The 23,115-nt window shown below is 37.6% G+C and overlaps 1 protein-coding gene across 1 annotated transcript in view; it reads left to right on the top strand.

Moving 5' to 3' along the window:
* Positions 1 to 10,662: 10,662 nt before the first annotated feature.
* Smp_140360 (hypothetical protein) overlaps positions 10,663 to 23,115 on the top strand; it is a gene marked incomplete at its 5' end in the record, with an annotated part of 80,422 nt that continues 67,969 nt past the window's right edge. Inside the window, 2 exons of the mRNA XM_018791614.1 lie at positions 10,663 to 10,860; positions 17,832 to 18,014. Of these exons, the coding sequence (XP_018645221.1) occupies positions 10,663 to 10,860; positions 17,832 to 18,014 (381 nt within the window). The remainder of the gene's footprint in view (positions 10,861 to 17,831; positions 18,015 to 23,115) is intronic.

Genomic DNA, 23,115 nt, shown 5'->3' on the forward strand with positions numbered 1-23,115 from the left:
TAAAAATTCCCACAAAAAAGAACATTTGTAGAAAGGGTTATACCATATGAACATCAGATCATAGACCAGTCATTATTTTCAACTTAACCAAAAGACAAAAGTCAATCGTCACCTGTGCAATATACAAGTATTGTGTTGTGGAGCAGAAGTTAAATAGATTTCATTCTCAAACAAATGATGCTTACGCGATAGCCCTTGCACATTCACCAGGAACCTAGATCCGTTGCTGAAGAGCTACACATATACAAAACTGTCCATATAGAAGTGTTCGGAGGCATTACAAGTATAGCGGCTGTGAAGATGTTAGTTAGATAAGACAACTGGTGGGAAACGGGAATTCGAATTCTTCATTTTAAGATTAGGATTTTGTAATTATAAAGAAAAGGGTTTCCGAAGGGTGGATCGCGATTCAGACTGTTTTATTTTCCAAGCGGTTTGGATCATTTGGTTTCATGCTGACATCATTAAAGGTTTAATAACCAGGCTAGACATTGTTTAACACCGTGGCTTCATGAATACTCATATAAAAGACAACCAGACCTCTGGTAAGGGACGGACTTCAACATCAATGTTGGCGAGTATAAGCAGTCATCGAGAAAACCCATTATGCTGCTAAAGTGGTTGTGATTGAAAAGTATGAACCCATGAATCCAAATAGACCTAGACAATGCACATATGACTACTTCACATCCCATTTACCAATTTACATGTTTGTTCGGACACACATACATAGGGAAGGGTAACCGAACAATGCAATCAAGGGTCATTGAACATATGCCTAGATGGCCTCAAAACCAATCAACGTCAAATGATCCAAATAACATGGGAGTTAGAAAACCATGTTCATCTATAGAGAAACATAAAATTGAAACAAGGCACAAAATTGAGATTAATACAGCTTTTAAAAAGTTGCATAGAAATTGCCAAGGACATATTTTCAGGTTTATTGAGGCTTTGTCTATTCGTAAATGTAAACCATCTTTATAATTGCAAAAACAATTTGTCGTGAACCTAAATTTATCCCGGAAAATCCCTAAGCCATTTTATGGCCTAGAGTAATGCAAAAATTTCTTATTCTTCCTATACCATGTAACATTTTTTTTCTCCCCTTTATTACCTTTTTTGTTTGAATTTCCATTTAATTAACCTTAAATAATTTTCATATGAAATTCCCTGACAAGAATATGTGTGACCAGATTGTTCGAAATTAATAACGCACATACATCACATTCTTCAGATCAACGCTATCTTCTCATTGCCCTATGGAAATCATATAAACACTGTTTATCAGAAGCCTGGTGGACAACGTTATGCTAACACGAATAGAGAAGTAATCAATGCTTTCCTCATATCAAACTAGTGAGAGTACTCTTGTGAAACAATGAAACCATGAGCTATTAACAGAGTTACTACTCTAACTGACGCTGATAGTAGACAAATCTCAGACTTTGAATTGTCACTCGTCATTTCCTCAGGATTTTGTGATACCTAGCATACTCTCTCTGTTCGCTGGAATAGATTTTAGCTCAGTGAACAGAAAAATAAAATAAATATACAGCACATTTACTGAATACTTAAGAATGTATGTACAGCGTCACACGAATTATGTTTTAAAAAGTTCTCGAGGATTTCTCTTTTCGCTATTTCTTGTTGTCATCCCGTAGTTGTTTGTCACGTCGTCATATTCAAGTACTGATGGTGCTTTTTAAGTATGTATCGAATTCGGCCACTTTTTGGGAACACTATTGAGATATGAGACTTTCGAAAACAACTGTGAAGGGAAAAGCGTCAAAAATGACAAAATTTGAAGACTCATGTGACTTGGTTAGTGTTGTGATACCGTCGTTGGAAACAGTCGAAGCAAAGAAGAACCCTGGATAATATATAGGCAGTCTACATCCGGCTTTTCTTGTAGAAACCTCGTAAGACATAACTATGCTATCAAACAGAAATGTCAGTCATATTTACGAACCGTAATGAAACAGTCTCCAATCCTCTGTACAAGACTTTGTCGTTTGTTTTTGTGTGAGTATACGTGAAAGTGAGGAGACATCTCTTGTATGAATGTAACGTGACATCGATATTTTATTTCCCCCTGATTAGTAGGTTTCCCATCTTGCCCATGATATTTAACCTCTGATCTAACGTTGGGTCCATGCTAGTGTTTGCTTGCAGTTGTGTTTAACTTATTTTACTGCTTCTAGTCTTAGTGTTACCTGGGTGGTATCGGTTTTTTTATTTGGCCTCCAATTATAGGGGTCAACATGTGGATTATCTGGTGTTTGATTGCACCTGCTTGGATTCGTTAATTCAACATATTCCTTTTTAGATTAAGGTGGGCCTCCCGTTCATCAAAATAGTTTATTACCTTTGACAAGTAACTTACCGTTAAGATTACTGGCGTTTCTCTTGTATGTTGGGTTCGAGTGGTCCATTCAGTTAAATAGTCTCGTGTTCGTTGCATATCAGAAACCTAGTGTATCTATTAATAGTGACTAGTATTGTAGTTACTAGTGTTTTTGATGTTAAGACTTTCGGAGTTCGGTTTTATCCTGCTTTGTAGAGATAAGTTGAATGTATAGCCTATTTAGAAAACTGTCTGACCGCGCTGTGTAACTCGTAACTCTATACTTATTTCGTATGAACTTGGTACTAAGACTTTTACCGAATTATTGTCCTGTCTATATTGATTAGTGTGCATTACTGTCTAGAAAATCAAGTTGTAGGGTTCCAATTAGGAAACTCTAGGGTTTCTGGAAACAACAATCACTGCAACTTGATGTTTAGATGAAAGTGACACTTCGGTAAAAATTTTCAAGATTGCTATTTGTTGTAACGAAACATTGCGTGATGAATGGAATACGAATGATCTACAAAATCCTGCCGATTTTTTGAAAAAGGAAGAAAAAAATATGGAACTAGAGTCTTCTACCTACGAACACTGTACTTAAAACTCCATTTTATACTCCACTTTGTAATACTATAACAGTTACATAAAATAGAAACGGTGGTTGTCAAACGTTATCTAATATTGATAGTAGTCAGAACCTTCGAATCTTGGATATAGATGACTCCTTCTGTTGGTAAGTGATGACTCCATTGTGGTTGACCTAGATAGTTTCATTTCGAAACATATAGGGATGTAATCAAGAGCGATAGAAGGTTTCTTTGTCTCAGCGGAAAATAAAGAGTCCACTCATCAACTTGGGAGTCCGAATTTGCTGAACAATATTCCATATGCAAGAGTACAGAAAGACAACAGGTCAGCTTGATAATAGAACATTAGCTACGCGTTCAACAATGATAAACCATGAAATGCACACACCCAATTGTCACAATAGGAAAAAATTCCCATCATTCATTGGCAATATCCTACTCAAAGAAGAAGGTTTGGCCAATTCGGTTTGGTAGAAGTATAAGCAATCAGCAGTAGATAATACTTGAATGTTCCTAAAATCAAACACGAAATGTGCTACAAAATCAACCTCAGGAAATAGAGACAATCTGTTCACCGAGTATAAACCAATGTATGGCGGACTGATCTGGCAAGTGTAATAAAAACAGTGGTGAATAAAACAAAGATAAAACAGTAATCAAAAGACGCAACAACAAGATGGAAATAGTAATGATCTAGAATTTTTAGACAATATAGCAATAACAACCGCAGTCAAACTCAAGAAAAGGATTCAGTAAAGGAAATAAGGACAACAATTGGAGAAACAATACATACTGCAAAGACGCAAAGAGATGGTTGTTACGGGAGAACTAAAGACATTTGGCTGATTAAAACCTTTTTACTGTACATCAAATTTACTGTGTTTTTGGATGTGTTTGTTTTATTTAACCTTTGGACTTGTTTGTTTATATCATTCCTTTCGGACATTTTGGTTTCTTTTGTCATTGGTTTGGTATTTGGGAGTTTTTTGCTCCGGGAACCTACAAAATTGAAGGTTTGTTTTGTAATTGTTATAATTATTGTTGTTAGAACGACTTTGGTCGATTATTTGTGAATTGCGAATAAACTTGGTATCTTATTTGGAGTTTTGGTTCTCTTGCCTACTTGGGTTCGTAATTTGCGAATATCGACGGCCAGTACTTCAATAGTTGGAACGGGCAAAACTCATAATTGGACGTAACAATGGTCATAAGCAAAAACAGACAAGCAGGGATTTTCTCTATTTTTGCATGTGAGAATACCTTAATGCAATAAGTGCTTCACTATTTGATTTCGAATCTTTAAAAACCATAAAAATGAAGTAGGCTGTTTCACTACATTGAAGAGTACAAGAGAAATTTACACTTATTTTATATTGAGGTTTGAAGGAAAGCGTTATTTATCCTACCAACTAATTCTGCAAAATATCTATAGTACATGACGATTTCAGTTGAATTACACTTTGAATGTTCTATAACTTTCAGTTGTTGACTGTCATACATTTGACCAATGGCCAGTGAGCTTGATCTCAGACACCTGAATATGCCACAGACATTCATAGTTTTGAAGATACGACTAGTATTCTAACTTTACAATTAGCTACCAGTAGCACCTTCTATAATCGAAACCATTTTGGCCAAACAGAAATCAGAAGTCAGACGAGAAGAGGTAGGAAAGATATATTTGATACGTTACCAATATATCGAGAGGCGTTCGTTCTTAACTGACTATTGAAACGTAGGAGCTGTGTCCCACGCCGAGTTGCAACGTGATCTGGTACGGATGCATGACCGAAAGCCCTCAGTTAAACAAGTCCACTTAAAGAACGTGGTCAGCATCCAATGTCGTACACCTAATGAGCTATTGATTTTGGGGAATTATTTACAGCTACAGATCACTCCCCCCCTAGTGAGGTAGTGATGCCCCTAAGACGTGACCAGCCAGAAGTTTAAACCCAACGAGTTTGTCGTTGGTAAACACTCTTCTGATAGCTTGCTTCGTTTAGCAGCGTCTGGTCGTCTTTCCTTAAACTAAGGGACCATGAGGTATAACATAACAATAAAGAAATAAAATACAATGAAAATTTCGGTTCCTTGGGGAACTTCGTCGTTCTTTTCCAATCGTCCTGAAAAAGAGAAAAAAATAGAACGTGTGAGTGCATGTCGAAAATACACTCGTACTTGCGTAAGGACACAAGATGAGCGGGAAAAAAATGATTAAACTAATACACTTGCAACAGCGTAAAAGCGACCGGAAAGAAAAAGTTTTTTTTGGTTTTTTTATATATAAAAAATATAAATACGCTCAAAAAAATAAAAAATGTTTACTTTTAAATAAATAAAAAAATGAGCATATTAAAAAAATTATTTTTTATAATAAACAATGAAAAGGGAAATCGAGGTTAAGTTTGTGTCCTACGTGCAATAGTCGTTAAGATGTTCTGGAAATCTTACTCGTCTTCCAGAACGCGTTGTCTTAGGTTTATCTATCGACGTTGACGAAGTATCCAGTTGTGTGTCGGCTGTCGTGTAGGGTACAACGAGTGTAGGAGCCGTGTCGTACGATTGTACCGAAGGAAATTCGACGTAGCTAGGTTTTCCTTCTAAGTACGCTGCTTTGAGTCGATCGATACTGATGCTATCGTTCGTACCGTTCTTATCTACCACATAGTACTTGGGTTCACGTTCAAGAACTTTGAAGGGTCCTTCGTATGCTGATTCGAGAGGTCGTCGATGTGAGTCTCGATGAACGAAGACGTGTGTACTATGTCGTAATTCAGGTTGAACGAAAACATCAGTTGATTGAGGTCGAGTGTGAGCAGGTTTAACTGAACGCATGGCGTTTGTGAGCCTACTCGTGTAAGAGTTTAGATCTATGTTCAATGAGGAAGCTGAAGGATCCACGAATTCTCCTGGGAGTCGGAGTTTGAAAACGCCTTTACTCATAACACCTTTAAAGTCGACGCATGCAAAACCAGTCAAATCGGAAGTTAGAAATGACGTGGTTTGAAGACATGTTTGGGAAGCTATCGATTTATCGAGAAGCGTTTGGTCCTTCTAAATAAAGATTATTCTTAAGATTACGAAGCTTTGGATTGAGACAATAACTTGAGTTACGTTGAATTTAACTTATCAGACTCGTTTTATCTTCACTATGTATATACACCTCATACATATTGATTATCTTTTGCACCTAATTGAGACTTTCATAGCATCACCCAAAACTATGTCTGCACGAACAAACACTTATTCTAACGTCATATCTCACTACAATAATAAGTTATTTACTTATCAATTTATTCTGTTTTATTTTATTTATATTACTCATTTTGCTATACATACATAGTTGTTTATTCTTGTTCTGCGTTAAAATATTTACGTATTTCGCGTCTCCTTTATTTCTATTTCCTTAGTTTCTTCCTTTCCTCCTTCAAAATCAATTCAAAATTCTTGCTAATTACACAGAACCTGATTTATTATTACTATTATTACTATTCTATCATTAATATTTTATTTTCCTTTTCCTTCCTTTCTCAAACATGGCATATGTAATGTTAACATTATTGAAAATTGTGTATTATTGCATTTTTGAAGAAACCCGAAATGGTTTCTTCACAGCACTTATGTACCCATAAGGTGTTTGTGAATAATAATAATAATAATAATAATAAGCTTTCTTACAGTTGCAAGGGACGCGTAGTACGACGTACCCACTCGTGATCTGGTACTGAAGCGTAACTGAGCTCCTTCAGTTAGGTTTGTTCAATATATAACAATGCACTAAGTTACGAGCAATAATGCTATAAACCGAGGTGGCTATCTATGAACAAGACAACAAATAGAACTTACATAAAAGGGTGATAACATATGTTGTGAGATGAATGTTACTCGTAGGCTCCTTCTGAGATTATAGTCACAAACAGAGTTCACATGGTTAAAAATGGTTCCTCTGCATCGTTGGAACCGACGTCGTGAAGGGAAATATTCGTCCCACAGTCCTATAAATGATAATCCAGGTCAAGAGTCATACGTAGTGTAGACCTACCTGAAAGGATGTTGTAACACCATTATAATTTTCAGTCACAGGCCGTGGTCAATGGAGCAGAAGTATAGATGACAGAGATAAAATTTATATAAATACCAACAGTAGCTTGTGTGTAAAAAACAACCAACTAATAATATTCGTTTTACGATTAATACGGATGAACAATAAATACTGAATGTATATTTGGATACACAGAAAACATCACAGATAAAAAATATGGGTTCTTTTTTCGTTACGAAAATCACTAAACATACACGTCACTGTAGTTTAACCAAACTATATGACACTTGACGAACAGCAGGTCATACTACCAAAAGAACCACATTAATCTTTGACCATCGAAGTTAATTACGACGTAAACTCATTAGGACGTCTAAGCTACTGAAGCGTGACATTAAAAGTGTAGTAATTCCTTAAAATATCGGCCAAGGGAAGATATAGAAATTTTCACTGAAGTCACAGAGAGGGCAATTCTCAAGGTTTCAAAGTCCATACTTACCATATATGATTCTTTAGGAAAGACCTATTTACCGTCTCAAAGTTTTCATTGATAAGTTTAAAATGGCTTGTTCCAATTATGATAAAACTTTCGAAAGAAAATTCGGAAAGTACAGATAACACTTCAGAATATTTGGTCTTTTTATGAAGTACAGCGCTACCACCTTTTCACGAATTCTTCAAAGATTGGAACTTTCCGTGATATTTTTTATGTACTAATCAATCGAAACATTGCATTTCCTGATAATTGATGAATTTCGAACACAAGGCTGATCATATTGGCACATATTTGACTAGTACGTTACTTTCGGGGCTTTTGTCTTAAGCTGTGTAAGGTACTTTGTATGATTTATCTTCTATGTTTGTGGCTTTCATTGATAAAATCACACATTTGAAAACGTTGCATTTGTTTCCTACCATTGGAAAATTGCTGTATGGAATCAACATCAAAGTTCTTGTATTTGATTTACGTTAACAAACATCTCAGCTTATTGTAGTGTGTTCTCCTTGTTAGTCGCGCAGTTTATAGTACAAATGTGTGTTCCATGAGTTGTTTTGTGTTTCGAATTTCCGTGTTTATGCATTTATTGTATTGAAAAATGTACTCCAGACATCTCGAACTCGCAATCTTTCTTTTACACGGGTTTCAATAATATGACTTGGCATTTGCCCATGGTTTTTAAAATGTGTATATTCACGTCTTTAATTATTTTGGTCGCTTTGTGATTCGTTTTCCGAAACAAGACGTCTTTTTTGGTCTATAAGTCCAGATAGCATGCAGGTACAGAAACTCCTAAGAGTGCTTTTTTAGTTTGAGATATATGCGATCCAAAAGCAGGCTGTTTCATTTTGTTATTGTGAATCTCTTTTACGAAGACATCCTGTAAACATTGTCTTTTTGGCTATGTGTGCCCATTTGACTGCCAAGGTAAATTTACTCCTCACTTTATATCATACTGTACATATGTTAAGCTTTTGGTTGTCAGATTACACAAAAACCTCAATTCTAACCATTTCTTTAGGTTTGTCAATTTTTAACGACAAATTTCACCATGTTCCACTAATCCTTTTTTAGTAGTTTAAAAGGCGTTAATGCTTGACCATAATTCATATTGATATGTGATTGATTAGTCTGTTATGCAAGACAGTAATTTCTATACATTTAATACCAGTGACCAAAGTTTCTCATCTTTAAATAGACTAACATACTACGAACCGACGAGTACATACAGAGAGAGACTGTCATGGTTTATGGCCCTTAAAATAACCTTTTTATTGATAATCAGATCAAACAACACGTCTATGCAAACATTACAGACCCGCATAAACGTCGCAAATCGGTTTTGGTCACTTATATTTTTTGATGGATCAATATGTTTTAAAGTATATATGGTTGAAAATCGCCGGTAGTCAGATGCAAGTTACTTTGTTTTGTTCATATCCAGTGGACACGCTGCACATCTGTGTAGTCAGAAACTATCATCTACTCTGTACTCCTTAACTTCTACGGTGAACTAACATTTTATGACCAAAGGTAGTATAAATAGAAAAGATTGAATTGTTTATTCAGAACTCAAAAGCTTTGCATTACAGAAGTGTTAAGTATCATCTTATAGTGAACAAATCTTAACGTCCAGGTACAAAGGTCCGAATGTGGCGAACATACTGCTGCAGCAATTGAAACGGCAAAAAGGATAACAGAAAGCTTTGGCCCATTTTCCTTTAAAGTCCGCTTCACTGTTTCAATCGTAAAGAGGAATCTTCAAAATTATCTACAAGAGTTATGGTTTCCTAACGTGAACGATTGTTCTAAGAGGTCTGTTATAGTTGTCTATGCGACCTACTTTTTGAAGCTACAGTATTCCAATAGCTGCTAAACTACTTGTGTCTATGAGACAGTAGGTAAATAATTGTAAGTTTCAACGAACTAAGGTGGCTAGTCATGTATTAAATGTGATAAAATAGCAGCTAACAAAGCCTGTGACATGTAGAGGTGTAAAAAAAATTAGGAAAATCAGACTGTGACATACTAACGATTCACAGCATCGTGGGTCGTCTGTTTAAACTCTATGATAAAGTATCAGCTTCCTGTCTGAGGTTCTCTATTTTATGAAACTAATTTTCAGTCTTCCAGAGACGTGATTAAAAAAGCCTTATTATTGGTGCGAACGAGTTTACTTTATCTTCCCCTGAATCTCAAATGTTTTACCACTGAGTACACATCTTCCACTGTTTACATGTGTTCTCTCTATACTGACATTTTCCAAGTTTTCTTTTATTTTTTTACTAAATTAGTATAAGTATTTCAGCTTTACAAGTCAGTCACTCCTTGAATATCTCATCACATTGGGAGGATCAGTTCTCATAAGGATGGGAATACCCCCTGGTGAATAATCTCATATATAACAAAACACAATTCCAGTTCTTTTTGTCAGTCTCATCTAACCATCTAAAACCACTTAATTTTTCTAAACTACTATGAATTCCAAATGCTGCGTTACGAATTAGACTGCTGCCCAACTTGATGAGGTTTTTTCGTTTGAATACTATCACCAAACGTTTTACGTAAAGGATAAAATCTATAAATTATCATTAGCAATGGCATATGATCTCCAAGTTGTACTATTTTACGTCCCTGTTATTACCCTAATATTATCTTTCCTGGAATTAAATACCTTTCCATCAAGCGGTTAGGCTATATTTAATGGACGACCTTTGAGTGACGCTAAAGGGACCTTGAGTGTGTTCATTTAATAACTAGGACCAAATGAGGGTTATAAACCAGTGTGAAAAATTAGAATTATGATTTACAGTTGATGGTTAGGGTTAGGAATTAGATTCAGGGTTTTCATCACGAACTGACACCAGCTATAATACCAAAACGCTTTTTAGCCGAATGGGTTATTTAATTTCGCACTAAAATCCAAGATCTGTTATGTTACATCTGATTGGTTCGTCCATAATTTATAGTCTCACCCATCGAACTAATATGATTCCATCGAAACCTATTTAACTTGGACACTAATCTGTATTTGTGTTATGACTCTATGAGTGATGTCAATGACATCAATAATGTGGCTCTTTCTTTTTTTTATAGACTAGATCTAGGTGGTCTTTTAGAAGTATTTGCAAAAGATCGGTTGTAAAGGAAGACATAAGCATTGTATTGAATTGTACAAAAAGTTATGCCTGTCAAATCCGATATGAAGGATAAAACAGCACAATCAGATATAAAAGATAAATCGAAAAAAGGGAGATATAGTTTAAAAAGATTGTTAGATCGAAGTCGATTTTCACCCAGCTTATTATTTTTGTCAAAATCTAATACAAGCAAATCAACTGATACATCCAATGAACAACGTAAATCTGTCCATGATGATATGGTAAGCGATTATGTTTTCTGATGAATAATAATCAAAGTTAAATAAAATTATAATAAACAGGAAGATGTTCATATTCAAAATTACTTTATATGAATTTTTATTGTTTTAACAAAAAGTATATACGGAGAGTGGCCCCCTAAGAAAACTAACTGCTTCAGTTTGAGAGCCCGGGAAGTATCCTAGCCTTGATACATCATTTGATTTGTGTGACGCATATATATTTGGTGCCTCCTCATACCAATGTTTATGTGTTTAAATAAATAAATATTCACCAATGATTTAGAAATTAATAATGATTCAAAATATTGTTGATTAGTAAATGGTATTTTCATATGTACATGATATTAAAATGCGGGCTTTGGAAAGAATTCTTCCCTTATTTTGCCATTGACTTAGTAGCAAAGTGGCTAAGTCATTTGAATTGTGATCAGTAGGTCTCAAGGTATGAGAACTTAGACCAATCCATACTTTGGTGACTAAATTGGTGGCATGTTTGGACTTCATTCCACCTATTTCGGCTCAGACAACCGAGTAATATTATTGACTTTCACAATTGGATTAGTTATTACTACTATTTATCGGCTAGTCCCATTGATTGTTTCATTTTAGTTGTGATAACCTACACATTATTACGTAAAGCGAATTTCAGGTAAAACGTATTACATCGTTTACTAGCAAAAATACATAAAGAAATTAAATAATTTATGCCATAGAAATTGTCATTCCTTCCTTTTCAATGAGAATTTTTTAAACAGTATGATTTTTAATTTCCTGTTAGATTTGCCAACTCCGCCTGGAGCCCCTCTGGGGTTGCTGCCGGTCCCAAGCCCGGATAAAGGAGGAGGGTTGGGCATGGGGTTGGCGACCCCATCCCGTAGAAAACTAACTCGCTAAAAAAATGCTAGCCAGAAAAAGTAATTCAAATAATTTAAGCTGTGCCCTGGGAGTTAGAAGGTCTTCATTTAGTAGAGTTATGATGCCTCATGGTGAAATCCGAGTTCCTTCGGAAGTCACGAGGCCGATGCCTCTTCTGACAACCAGAGCAACCATTAATCTAGGTACATGGAACGCTCTTACAATATGGAAGACCGGGAGAGCCATCCAAATTTCTGAAGAAACGAAAAGATACAACCGGTAGGTGCTTGGGATCAGTGAAACATATTGGACGCAGGTTGAACAACAAAGACTAGCTTCAGGAGAGCTGCTGTTATACTCCGGCCATGAAGAAGAAAATGATCCACATACACAAGGAGTTGCACTGATGATGTCCAAACAAGCACAAAATATACTTATAGGATGGGAATCGCATGGACCAAGGATCATCAAAGCCTCCTTCTAAACAAAGAGAGAGGGCATTACAATGAACGTCATCCAATGCTATGCGCCAACCAACGATTACAATGAAGACGTTAAAGACCAATTCTACGATAGGCTTCAGTCAATCGTCGAGAAGTGCCCAACCAAGGACCTGACCATTCTGATGGGAGATTTAAATGCCAAGGTTGGAATGGACGACACCACATATGAAGACATCATGGGACGACATGGACTGGGAGAAAGGAACGAAAATGGTGAGAGATTTGCAAACCTATGTGCCTTCAATAAACTGGTCATAGGGGGCACAGTATTCCCACATAAACGCATACGCAAAGCCACATGGACTTCGCCGGATCACACTACACAAAACCAAATCGACCATATCTGCATCAACAAAAAGTTCAGGAGGACCATGGAGGATGTGAGAACCAGAAGAGGAGCTGATATAGCACCAGATAATCACTTGCTGGTCGCCACGATGAAACTGAAAATCAAGAAGCACTAGACAACGGGGCGGACAACATCACAAAAGTTTAATACGTCCTTTCTTCGAGATACTGACAGACTCAACGAATTCAAGATATCCCTCAGCAATAGATTCTAGGCCTTTCATGATCTACTCAGAGGAGAGGGAACTACTATGCAAAACAACTGGAAAGAGATCAAGAAGGCAATCACTTCAACATGTCAGAAGGTTCTGGGCCACAGGAAGCATCATCACATGGAAGGAAGGCAAAGTAATCACCAACATTGAAGAACAGCGAAACAGGTGGGTAGAGTGCTTTAAGGAACTCTTGAATCGACCAGCCCCATTGAACCCACCCAACATCGAAGCAGCATCCACGGACCTCCCAATCGTTGTTGGCCCACCAACAATTGAAAAGATCAGCATGGCCATCAGACAAATCGAGAGCGGCAAAGCAGCACGACCAGACAACATTCCAACAGAGGCCCTGAAAGCGGACGTAACAGTAACTGCAAAGATACTCCACATTCTCTTCAGCAAGATTTCGAATGAAGAACAAGTGCCGGCAGACTGGAAAGAAGGACTTCTGATCAAGATACCAAAGAAAGGCGATCTCAGCAGGTGTAATAATTACAGAGCATCACTCTTCTCTCAATACCAGGGAAAGTCTTCAACAGGGTGTTGGTAAACAGAATGAGGGACTCCGTAGACGTCCAACTTCGAGACCAACAGGCTGGATTCCGTAAGGATCGATCGTGTACTGACCAAATCGCAACACTACAGATCATTGTGGAACAATCCATTGAATGGAATTCACCACTCTATATCAACTTCATTGACCACGAAAAAGCATTTGATAGCGTGGACAGGACAACACTATAGAGGCTTCTTCGTCATTACTGTGTGCATGAGAAGATAGTTAGTATCATACGGAATTCCTATGATGAATTAAACTGCGAAATCGTGCATGGAGGACAGCTGACAGACTCGTTCGAGGTAAGGACCGATGTCAGGCAAGGTTGCTTACTCTCACCCTTTCTCTTCTGGTGATCGAATGGATAATGAAGACATCAACATCTGGAGGGAAGTATGAGATACAGTGGACAGCTAGGATGCAGCTAGACGATCCAGACTTCGCAGATGATCTGGCTCTTCTATCACACACGCAACAACAAATGCAGGAGAAGACGACCAGTGTAGCAGCAGCCTCAGCAGCAGTGGGTCTCAATGTAAACAAAGGGAAAAGCAAGACTCTCCGATACAACACAATATACACTAATCAAATCACAGTTGACGGAGAAGCTTTGGAGGACGTAAAAACCTTTAAGTATCTGGGCGGCATCATCGATGAACACGGTGAATCTGATGCAGATGTGAGGGCGCGGATCGGCGAAGCAAGAGCAACATATCTACAGTTGAAGAACATCTGGAACTCAAAACAACTGTCAACTAACACCAAAGTCAGGATTTTCAATGCACATGTGAAAACAGTCCTACTGTATGAGGCGGAAACCTGGAGAACTACGAAATCCATCATCCAGAAGTTACACATGTTTGTTAACAATTGTCTACGCAAGATACTTCGAATCCGTAGGCCAGACACTATTAGCAACATTCCACTGTGAGAGAGAACAAACCGGATTCCAGTGGAGGAGGAAATCAGGAAGAAGCATTGGAAGTGGATAGGACACACATTGAGAAAATCACTCAACTGCATCTTAAGGTAAGCCCTTGAAATCCTGAAGGTCAAAGGAAAAGAAGAAGACCAAAGAACACATTACGACGAGAAACGGAAGCAGATATGAGAAGAGTGAACAAAAGTTGGACAGAACTAGAAAGAAAGGCCGAGGACAGAGTAGGTTGGAGAATGCTGGTCGGCGACCTATGCTTCATTGAGAGTAACAGGAGTAAGTAAGAAAGAATCTACTGATAACATTACCTACTAATTACGCATACATTTAATGGTTTTGTTTTCAATCTTATCGGCTTCTCGCAATTTTACTCTTCTTTTTTGTGGCCTCTTCACATTAAAGCAACCTTTTAAAGACGCTTAAGATCGCATTCCTAAAGTTTACTATCTACTATAGTAATTTAACTTACCTTTCAAAATAAATTAGAAAATTATATTAGATGCAATGGTTGCTTCGTGAAACCTTAACTTGCTTAATAGATCACTGAGTGGATGTAAGATCAATGTTGGTGAATTTCAAGTTCGGGCTGTTGATTGTACTTAAAAATACAACGAGTGTTTGTTCCCACAAGAAACATAACACTCAATTTTAGTTGTTGTATCAGGTTACTTTAACACTGAAATAGGTAGTCTTATCCAAGAGGATAACATTTAGGTCGTGCTTTTAAAACTCAAATCTGCCAAAGAAATTATGGCCTTATCATACAGTTATACTCTAGAAGCTACTTATTTCTAGCTACAATCATTTATAGACGTATAAAAATATTTAACTTTGCGACTAGTATTGTTAAACAGGTTGGCAGTGTACACAAACAAATCAAATCACCATCATCTCTCTTTCTAGATAACACGATCAGATTTCGACCTTCAGTTAAGGTCTATGTATGCTTGAGTTGTTTTAGAAACATAAAGATCACTACAGCAACGTCTCTTCGAGCTCGGTCAACTAATATCAGTTATATGTTTCAGAAAGAACTGGTTAAATGTTTACTAGGTAGAGCATGTTAGTGACTACTATGAAAGCAAGGTGTTCAATTGTCACCAAAGTTCACCAGGTTGCGAGAACCCGAAAGACCGCATTAATTTCTAAGTTAATCGGCCATTGTGGACGCATCCTGGTGGACCCTGAACAATATAAAGAAAACAGTTTAAATATAGTCTGACCAGAGGACTAAACAATAGTAAATTGATAACGTTGTTAGCCTTAATCAACTACAGTACTTTGGAAATCGATTACATATACTCAACTAATGTCTGTTTTAGCGCTTTGCGCAGATTAACCTAGAAGTAGCTTAGGAAAAATAAAGGTTATCAAGGACAAGATGTGTCTTCAATCCATGGAATAATTGACTTTTGATTTGACTTATACATGGAAGTAAAAGTTTTGGTAGGAGTCCACAAGCAACCATGGTATGGGTCAGAATCGGTCACATTCGTCCAGATGGGTTTATTCTTTGTTTTAAGTTTAAAGCATAAATATAATCTATCTTTTATCACCGAGTTTCGCTCATTTCTCGTGTACTTTTTAGTCACCCTTTAACTCCTGTAACATTATTTCTTCTTTCTTTGCTATGAGGTATATCAGTTTTGATCAGTTAGCATTTGCATCAGAGCTTCGATTGTTTTTTTCGCCATCTTCAAACTAGTTTAAATATTTTATTTGGATGAAGTGGGATAGTTAAAATTCCTGTTTAGTTCGTTCCTTTCGACTCATTAGTATGTATAGGTAATTTAATTAGAGTTTCCCAAAAAATTTGAGCCAAATGAATCTTACCACAAATGTAATATTACGATGTTAGTTTCGTTATCTTAATATATTTTTAGTTAATCAAATTATTTATGCACAGTACAAATATTGAAGTAACATCAATGTATTTTGAACTCAAATTTATTTCAAACCAAAGTTATTTGAATATTTCTCAAATTATTGAGACATCTATTCAATGATAGCCTTTTTTTGTTAAATTTAAACAAAAAAAAACATTTTATTACTTACATTAGTATCTTATTGATTAATACATGAGAATAAGAATTTCTGTTTGGCAAGAAAATCAATGATAAACGATGATTTATAAAGATAAATGGTTGTATAACAAACGTTGAAAAAATGATTTTTTTTTTCACTTTTACTTTCATTGAATTAAATTTATGGATCCCATCTACATATCTATGTATCTTAACCCGTAATACTCGAAACTTCAGATGGTATTGTTAGTTATAATGTACGCCTATAAAAATGATTCAAGGAATATAGTATTCCTTTTATTACCATTAATATTCAATACGAAAAGATAAATTTATCAAAATGACAATTCGTGCACATCACAAACTGTTAGTGTATATTTAGTTAATTTTTACCGTAAATGTTGTTATCTAATGATGGTGATGATGATTAATTTTATTGTTCAACATAATTTCATTTCCTCTGCTTTTTAAAAACATGTTTGTATCTAGCGAATTCACTATATTGTTTGATAATTTGTGATATATATATATATATATATATATATATATATCTGTATATATCAGTTACATCATTTCAGTTGTATATTTCATGCTACTGGATCTTCATCAAGCTTCGAACCTTCACCTAGTAACAAAGTGTGCATATGTTTATATATTAACTTGTGTCCAAAACAATAATATGGTCACAATCGTTTAGATAGTTCATGAAATTATGAAATTTAATTTACACTTGTACTTATGCGCACCTTTTCATTATGTGTATTTTATGCATGATGAGGTAAATTTATGTGTATGTTATCACCCATAATTTAGTTTGTTAACTCATGTTTTAATTCATGTAGGGGTTGTCATATTTAATGGTACAATTTGTTATTGCTGTTTGTAATTGTGATAATTTTGTTCATGATCAAATGTTTTATATTTTACATCAAGTTTTTTTAAGGGATAAACTAATGATTAATACTACGGGGTTATTTTGTTACATCATTTTATGATTTCTAAGGAGAAATTTTTATATACACTATAAATTGCTTAAGACAGTTTACTTTGTGATAAATAAAATCATAGGCGACTTAATTTTGTTAGAAAATTTCAAGTTATGTCGGTTTCCAATTTTTCAAACTCTTTGATGTTACCCATTATGGAAAACATTTTTGTACATAAATGTACCTATTATTTCACTGTGAACGTATATGGCTGAAATCATTGGTATCCAAAATATTAAATGATAACACTGTTAAATATTTGTCCCATGGTATTGAATTTTTTTGGGCTTAGTGGTAATCTTAAAGCATTTAACTCTCAATAATTAAGTTGAAAGTTTAAAACTAGTCTTAACTGTCTTGATTTAGGTAGTCAGTTAGATATTATTCACCCGTACGAAAATATATGTGACTTAAAGCCGACTATTTAGACTTGTAGTTGGTTAACGTCACAATAATGATAATGATAACATTGAAGTTGACCTACAACTCCTGTTTACTTTTTATAAATTATTGATTTATTTACCATCTTTTTCCTGTTAAATTCAAGATGGACATCAATGTGAATATTGAAAATTCACCGTCTTCATCACCACATTCCTATTCACCAAATTTCGGAAGACGTTTAACAGCTTCTGTACCATTTGATTGTGCTTCGAATTCGCCGATAATTAGCAGTACTGCTTTTCGAAATCCAACTTATAGCAGTGATCATGCAAGTCCAAATTCAGAAGTAAGTTTATAGTTTATTTTTCCTTTACTGAAACAATAACAACAATCTTGATGATGAAATCATAGGTTCGAGTCAATCATAAAATATAATATCTGTTCTTTAGTATTCTGAATAAAATAGTAGAATTCAATAATGGAAAAACGTCAAAGTTCTGCTTACAGACTTATGAATTATACATAACGAAACTGATGGGAACGAAGTTTAGCGCAGGCTTCCTATCGATCAATCTCAAGCTCTTAAGATCTAACAAAATTCACTGCGATGCTTAGTCTCGTAGACTAGTGTTGGATACTTTACAATTTTATCCAAAAAGGCTTGACAAATATGTCAGTCAGTCACAACGTAGAACTTCGTACGTACGTACGTACATCAGTTCGAGTTGCCATACCACATTAGCACAGAGATGCAGTTGTCGATTCAAATCCCATAATGGTAGAAGTAGTAAGAGTATAAGCAGTAATCCGAAAGATTAGGGTTTGAATATGTTATTCAAGGAGTATAATCCAGTGAAATAAATTTGGAGGGAGGAAAAGGTAGGGACATGAGGAATTCAGAAGATTAGAATTTGGGAGAACACAAAGAGTAGATGCACCTTCGCCATTGTAAACGATTTTGAGCTATGTCATCCAAGGTCTCTAACCATCGATTGCTATCATCTTGCGGATCACAACCAGGTAATCTACACCTAACAACATGGCTCAGTCCACGTGTCAGTGACGTCATGGATTTGTGCCACGTTTTGATCTGGCCGCCCCCTAGCTTTCTTCCAACCTACTCCTACAACATAAAACACTGCACGTCGGGGCAGTCGGTGGTTGGTCATACGTAACACGTGTTCCAGCCATCTCAACTGATGAAGTTTCACTACTTCATCAATCGATTTGCCATCCTTACCTAGCACCCCCACAAATGTCCTGGTACGGCCGAGAGTGTGGAGAATCCGCTCTCTCTCTCGAAGTGCTCTCACATGGCCACGCGTATATAGGCTCTGCCAGGGAAGTCCTACTCACTGCCTTCTCGTGGCGGGGGTGTTGTTCACGAAATTGAGAGGACGAAAAGCGAATGTCCGGCGCTTTAACCGGGTTGGTGGACAAGGTGAGTCCACCTAGGGGAGTTGGAAAACCCTGATTCCAAACCAATGGTGCACATGGACTCCAGTATTTTGAAAGAACAAATGGCATATAAATCAATCTCTGGTCACCGCCTACCATGGGACTACATCTCCTCACGATGCTCCACTGCCTTGTGGATCAGACCTTTAGGTCAAAGGCTCCGGGTGTGGCCCCCTAAGAAAACCACCTGCTTCAGTTTGGGCCCCCGGTCAGTATCACAGCCCTCACACAAATCAAATGAGATTTGTGCGGCGCATATGTATTTGGTGCCCCTTTGTACCAATATTTATATGTTTAAATAAATAAATAAACAACTGCAATACTTACTCGGTAGTACCAGGATACACAAGTAATGCTTCGAAGACACCTATGATAAAATACTAGTAGCCTACGAATATCCTCTACTCTTACCGGTCATGTTTCACTACCATAAAGTAGGACGGAACGAACTGCTGCGCAGCAAACCCGTCCTTTGGTTGCTAGACGGATATCTCGCCTGCACCATAAATGACGCAAGTTGGCAAAAGCTAGACGAGCCTTCTGTATCCGTGCTGAGATTTCGTCACACACCAGACCACAAGGGCTGATGAGACTCCCAAGATACGTGAAGCGGTCAACACGCTCAACTACTTCACTCCCTATCATTAGTTCAGGTGTCGATGCAACCCAATCCTGAAGTAACATTTTGCACTTCGAGGAGGGAGAATAGCGTCCCGAACATGCCTGCAATGTTGTTTATAGTGGTCAGAAGACTCCATTTTGTTAGCGTCTTCACCAAATAGAACTACGTCATCGGCGTATTCTAAGTCAACAAGTGAGTCTCCCGGTAAAAGTTCAACTCCAGGAGATTTAGATGATGAAAGTGTTATCTCTCAAAGCATGTCAACGACAAAGTTAAACAAGAATGGAGAGAGTGGACAACCCTGACGAACACCACTTGAGGTAACCAATTCTGATGACAGTTCGCCATAGTCTCTAACTCGACCAGTTGTGTTCGAGTAGAGAGCCTTTATGAGGTTAATGTACTTCTTTGGTACTCCTTTCAATGACAAACACTGCCATAGAACCTCACGATCAACGGAGTCAAATGCCGCCTTAAGGTCAAGAAATACTACTATTGTGGGACGTCTGAATGTATGTCTATGTTCTAGGACCTGACGTAGAGTGAATATCTGGTCTATACAACCACGTCCAGGTCGAAAAGCAGCCTGGTCTTTTCTAGTCTGCTCTTCACGAGCTTTGGTTAGGCGTCCAAGTATTATTGAAGCTAATATTTTAGACACTATATTAGTCAAACTGATCCCTCTGTGATTGTCACAGGAGGACTTTTGTCCTTTCTTATAGACTGGCACAATCATTGATTGGGACCAGTCAGATGGAATTACGTCCAGTTCCCAGATTCTACCTAAGACCTCAGTCAATCTCGTTGCTAGTACTGGACCACCATCCTTAAAAATCTCAGGGGTAAACCTGTCAGGGCCTGCTGCTCTCCCTCGTTTCAGATTTCTTATAGCTTTTTCAACCTCGTAAAGTGTTGGTGGATTTACATTAACTTGTCATTCAGGACGACTGGGGATCGTGGGTAAGTGATGTGTGACTGAAGGCTAGTTGAACTGATCCCTGAAGTGTTCTGCCCATCGATCCAATTTCCTGGATTGAGAATGAATAAAATGTCCATCTTTTTTCTGAGATAGTTTCGCTGACAGTTGGGTTCCTAATACCGGTTTCTTTGACAAATCTGATTAGTTGTCTGCTGTTACCTATTGCCACTGTCTTTTCCAACTCTCTCGCTTTCGCCACCCACCACTGTTCGCGATCATTGCGTAGACTTCTTATTAGCCTGCGCTTAAGCTGACTCCGCTCTTCGTTATGTTCAGAGCCAGATGGGATGAGTTTTCGAGCATCTATCAGTGCGGTAGATGCTGATGAGATCCAGTGTTTCTCCCTAACCTTATGGTTTACCGTACTAGCAGATATCACTGCTGTTTCCATAGCTTTCCGGATGTCATTCCACGCTGCCTTGGGGTGGACACAACTTACATGGCTGCCTAACTGTTTTTGTAGTTGTTCCTGAAATATATTCTTAGCTTTCCTATCATTAAGTAGAACCCTAAAGGGCTTCCTTTCGGCGTCTTTCCTACGTCCAGTAAGACACAGACAGATACGTGCTCGCACCAGAACATGATCTAAATCTAAACATGTGCTCCAGAATGAGCGACAGTCTTCTATCGAGCCCCTCCATCGGTGGCTGATAGCGATGTGATCTATTTGAGTCCAACTTTGGGACGAATTCAGGGGTCGCCATGTCAAAAAATGTTTTTCTTTGTGCTTAAAGTTAGTATTTGCAAGAAACAGGCAGTTATCTGAGCATAGTTGCAATAGACCATCGCCATTATCTGTTCTTTGAGCCAAGACACCATAAGATCCACCCAGGTGTCTTCCCCTTTCGCTTGGTTTGCCTACTTGAGCATTAAAGTCACCAGCCACTATTACTACGTCAAAGCGCCTAGCTTTTTGGAGAAGGTCGGAAAGCTTTCTGTAAAACTCATCTTTTACATCATCTGAGCTGCAGTCAGTGGGAGAGTAGGCAGAGACGACGAAGAGGCAACGACGAGTGTCCCTATCTTTCCGATTCCTTACTGTCCCATTTAGTCGGACAGCGCACAGACGGCTGCCTACTTGGATCCAGTCTAAAAGAGCTAGTTCTGCCCTACGACTTAATGCTATACCTACTCCAGCGAGGCCACGAGAAGCAGCATTAGGCCTTCCAGATACACGAAGTGTGGATCGATTTGACTCTTTATTATGACATGGCGAGGTCAAATGAATGAGGCTACTCGGATCTTGTATGCGCGTTTCGGAGACGCAGCACACATCGATGGTGTAAGATTCTAGAGTCCTAGCTAAGGAAGCCTGTTGTCCTATTTGGCACAATGTTCGGACATTAAAAGTTCCTATATGTAGTTTAGAGCGTGGTTTCAGGAGACCAGGAATAACGTTCCGCGTACTTGAATCCTTTGCCCTAGCGGTGCGAGGTGATAAAGGGACGTGAGAAGGGTTAGTCGTGGAGATAAGAGAGTTATTAGGATGTGTAGGAAGGACTTGAATGTGACCAACTTGGTCTCGTGCGCAGTTACGGGTATGAGGGCTAATATCACTTCCCGGCTGCCCACACCGTGGAAGGGTATTTCTTGAGGGACCTGAAAAGGAAGTTGAATTAGTGTTGGTAATAACGATCTGGGAGCGTGACCACAGAGCCCAAGGGACAACTGCTTGAGGCCGGTCACGCAAGGCCTTTTTATGGGAAGTTTTTAACTTGTTAGCTGTGTTCTTCAAAATGCCTTACTACCGGAGAAAGAAATCCATAAGACAAGGTGAGGCGTGACCTTTTTAGGGTCGACGTTTTCTAACCCCATCCTTCCTTATCAGAAGGCAGCATCGCTGCAGATGCTGGTTATCCGAGGGAAATACATTACTGCTGTCACACCCTTCTATAGTCAGCAGTACGACTTCGCCCTCAGACCTTGAGTTGCTGCTTTTAGTCTTACCGTTCTCCAATTGACCTGCCCGACATGGTAGAGCCTACAGGAACATATGTGCCAGCCAATATAGCTCGGTGGGGTCATCACGATAGGCAAGCACGACCACCACGTCAAGGTAGCAGCTACGGTCGAGTGGCAGATATGTTAATGTTTACTACTAAGTAACGGATTAGCGTTAAAAGATACCAATGTTCCGTATTATAAATAAAATTGTAAATTGTGCAAATGAAAATAGCGCTTGTGACGAATAATAGCTTAATAACTATAAAGTTTATGATTTGTACATTATTAACCCTTACATCGCTCCGTTAAATTGAAAAGTTCTACAAATTAGAATGTTCTTATGGTTTTCATTTTTTATTTCTCCAAAATATCGCAATCAGAAGCGGGTTTAGGTATAAGTTACCAACAGTTCTACATTGTATACAATTTTTTTCCATATTTACA

This window comes from Schistosoma mansoni, assembly GCF_000237925.1.
Source record: "Schistosoma mansoni, WGS project CABG00000000 data, chromosome 2 unplaced supercontig 0108, strain Puerto Rico, whole genome shotgun sequence".
NCBI classification, from domain to species: Eukaryota; Metazoa; Platyhelminthes; class Trematoda; order Strigeidida; family Schistosomatidae; genus Schistosoma; species Schistosoma mansoni.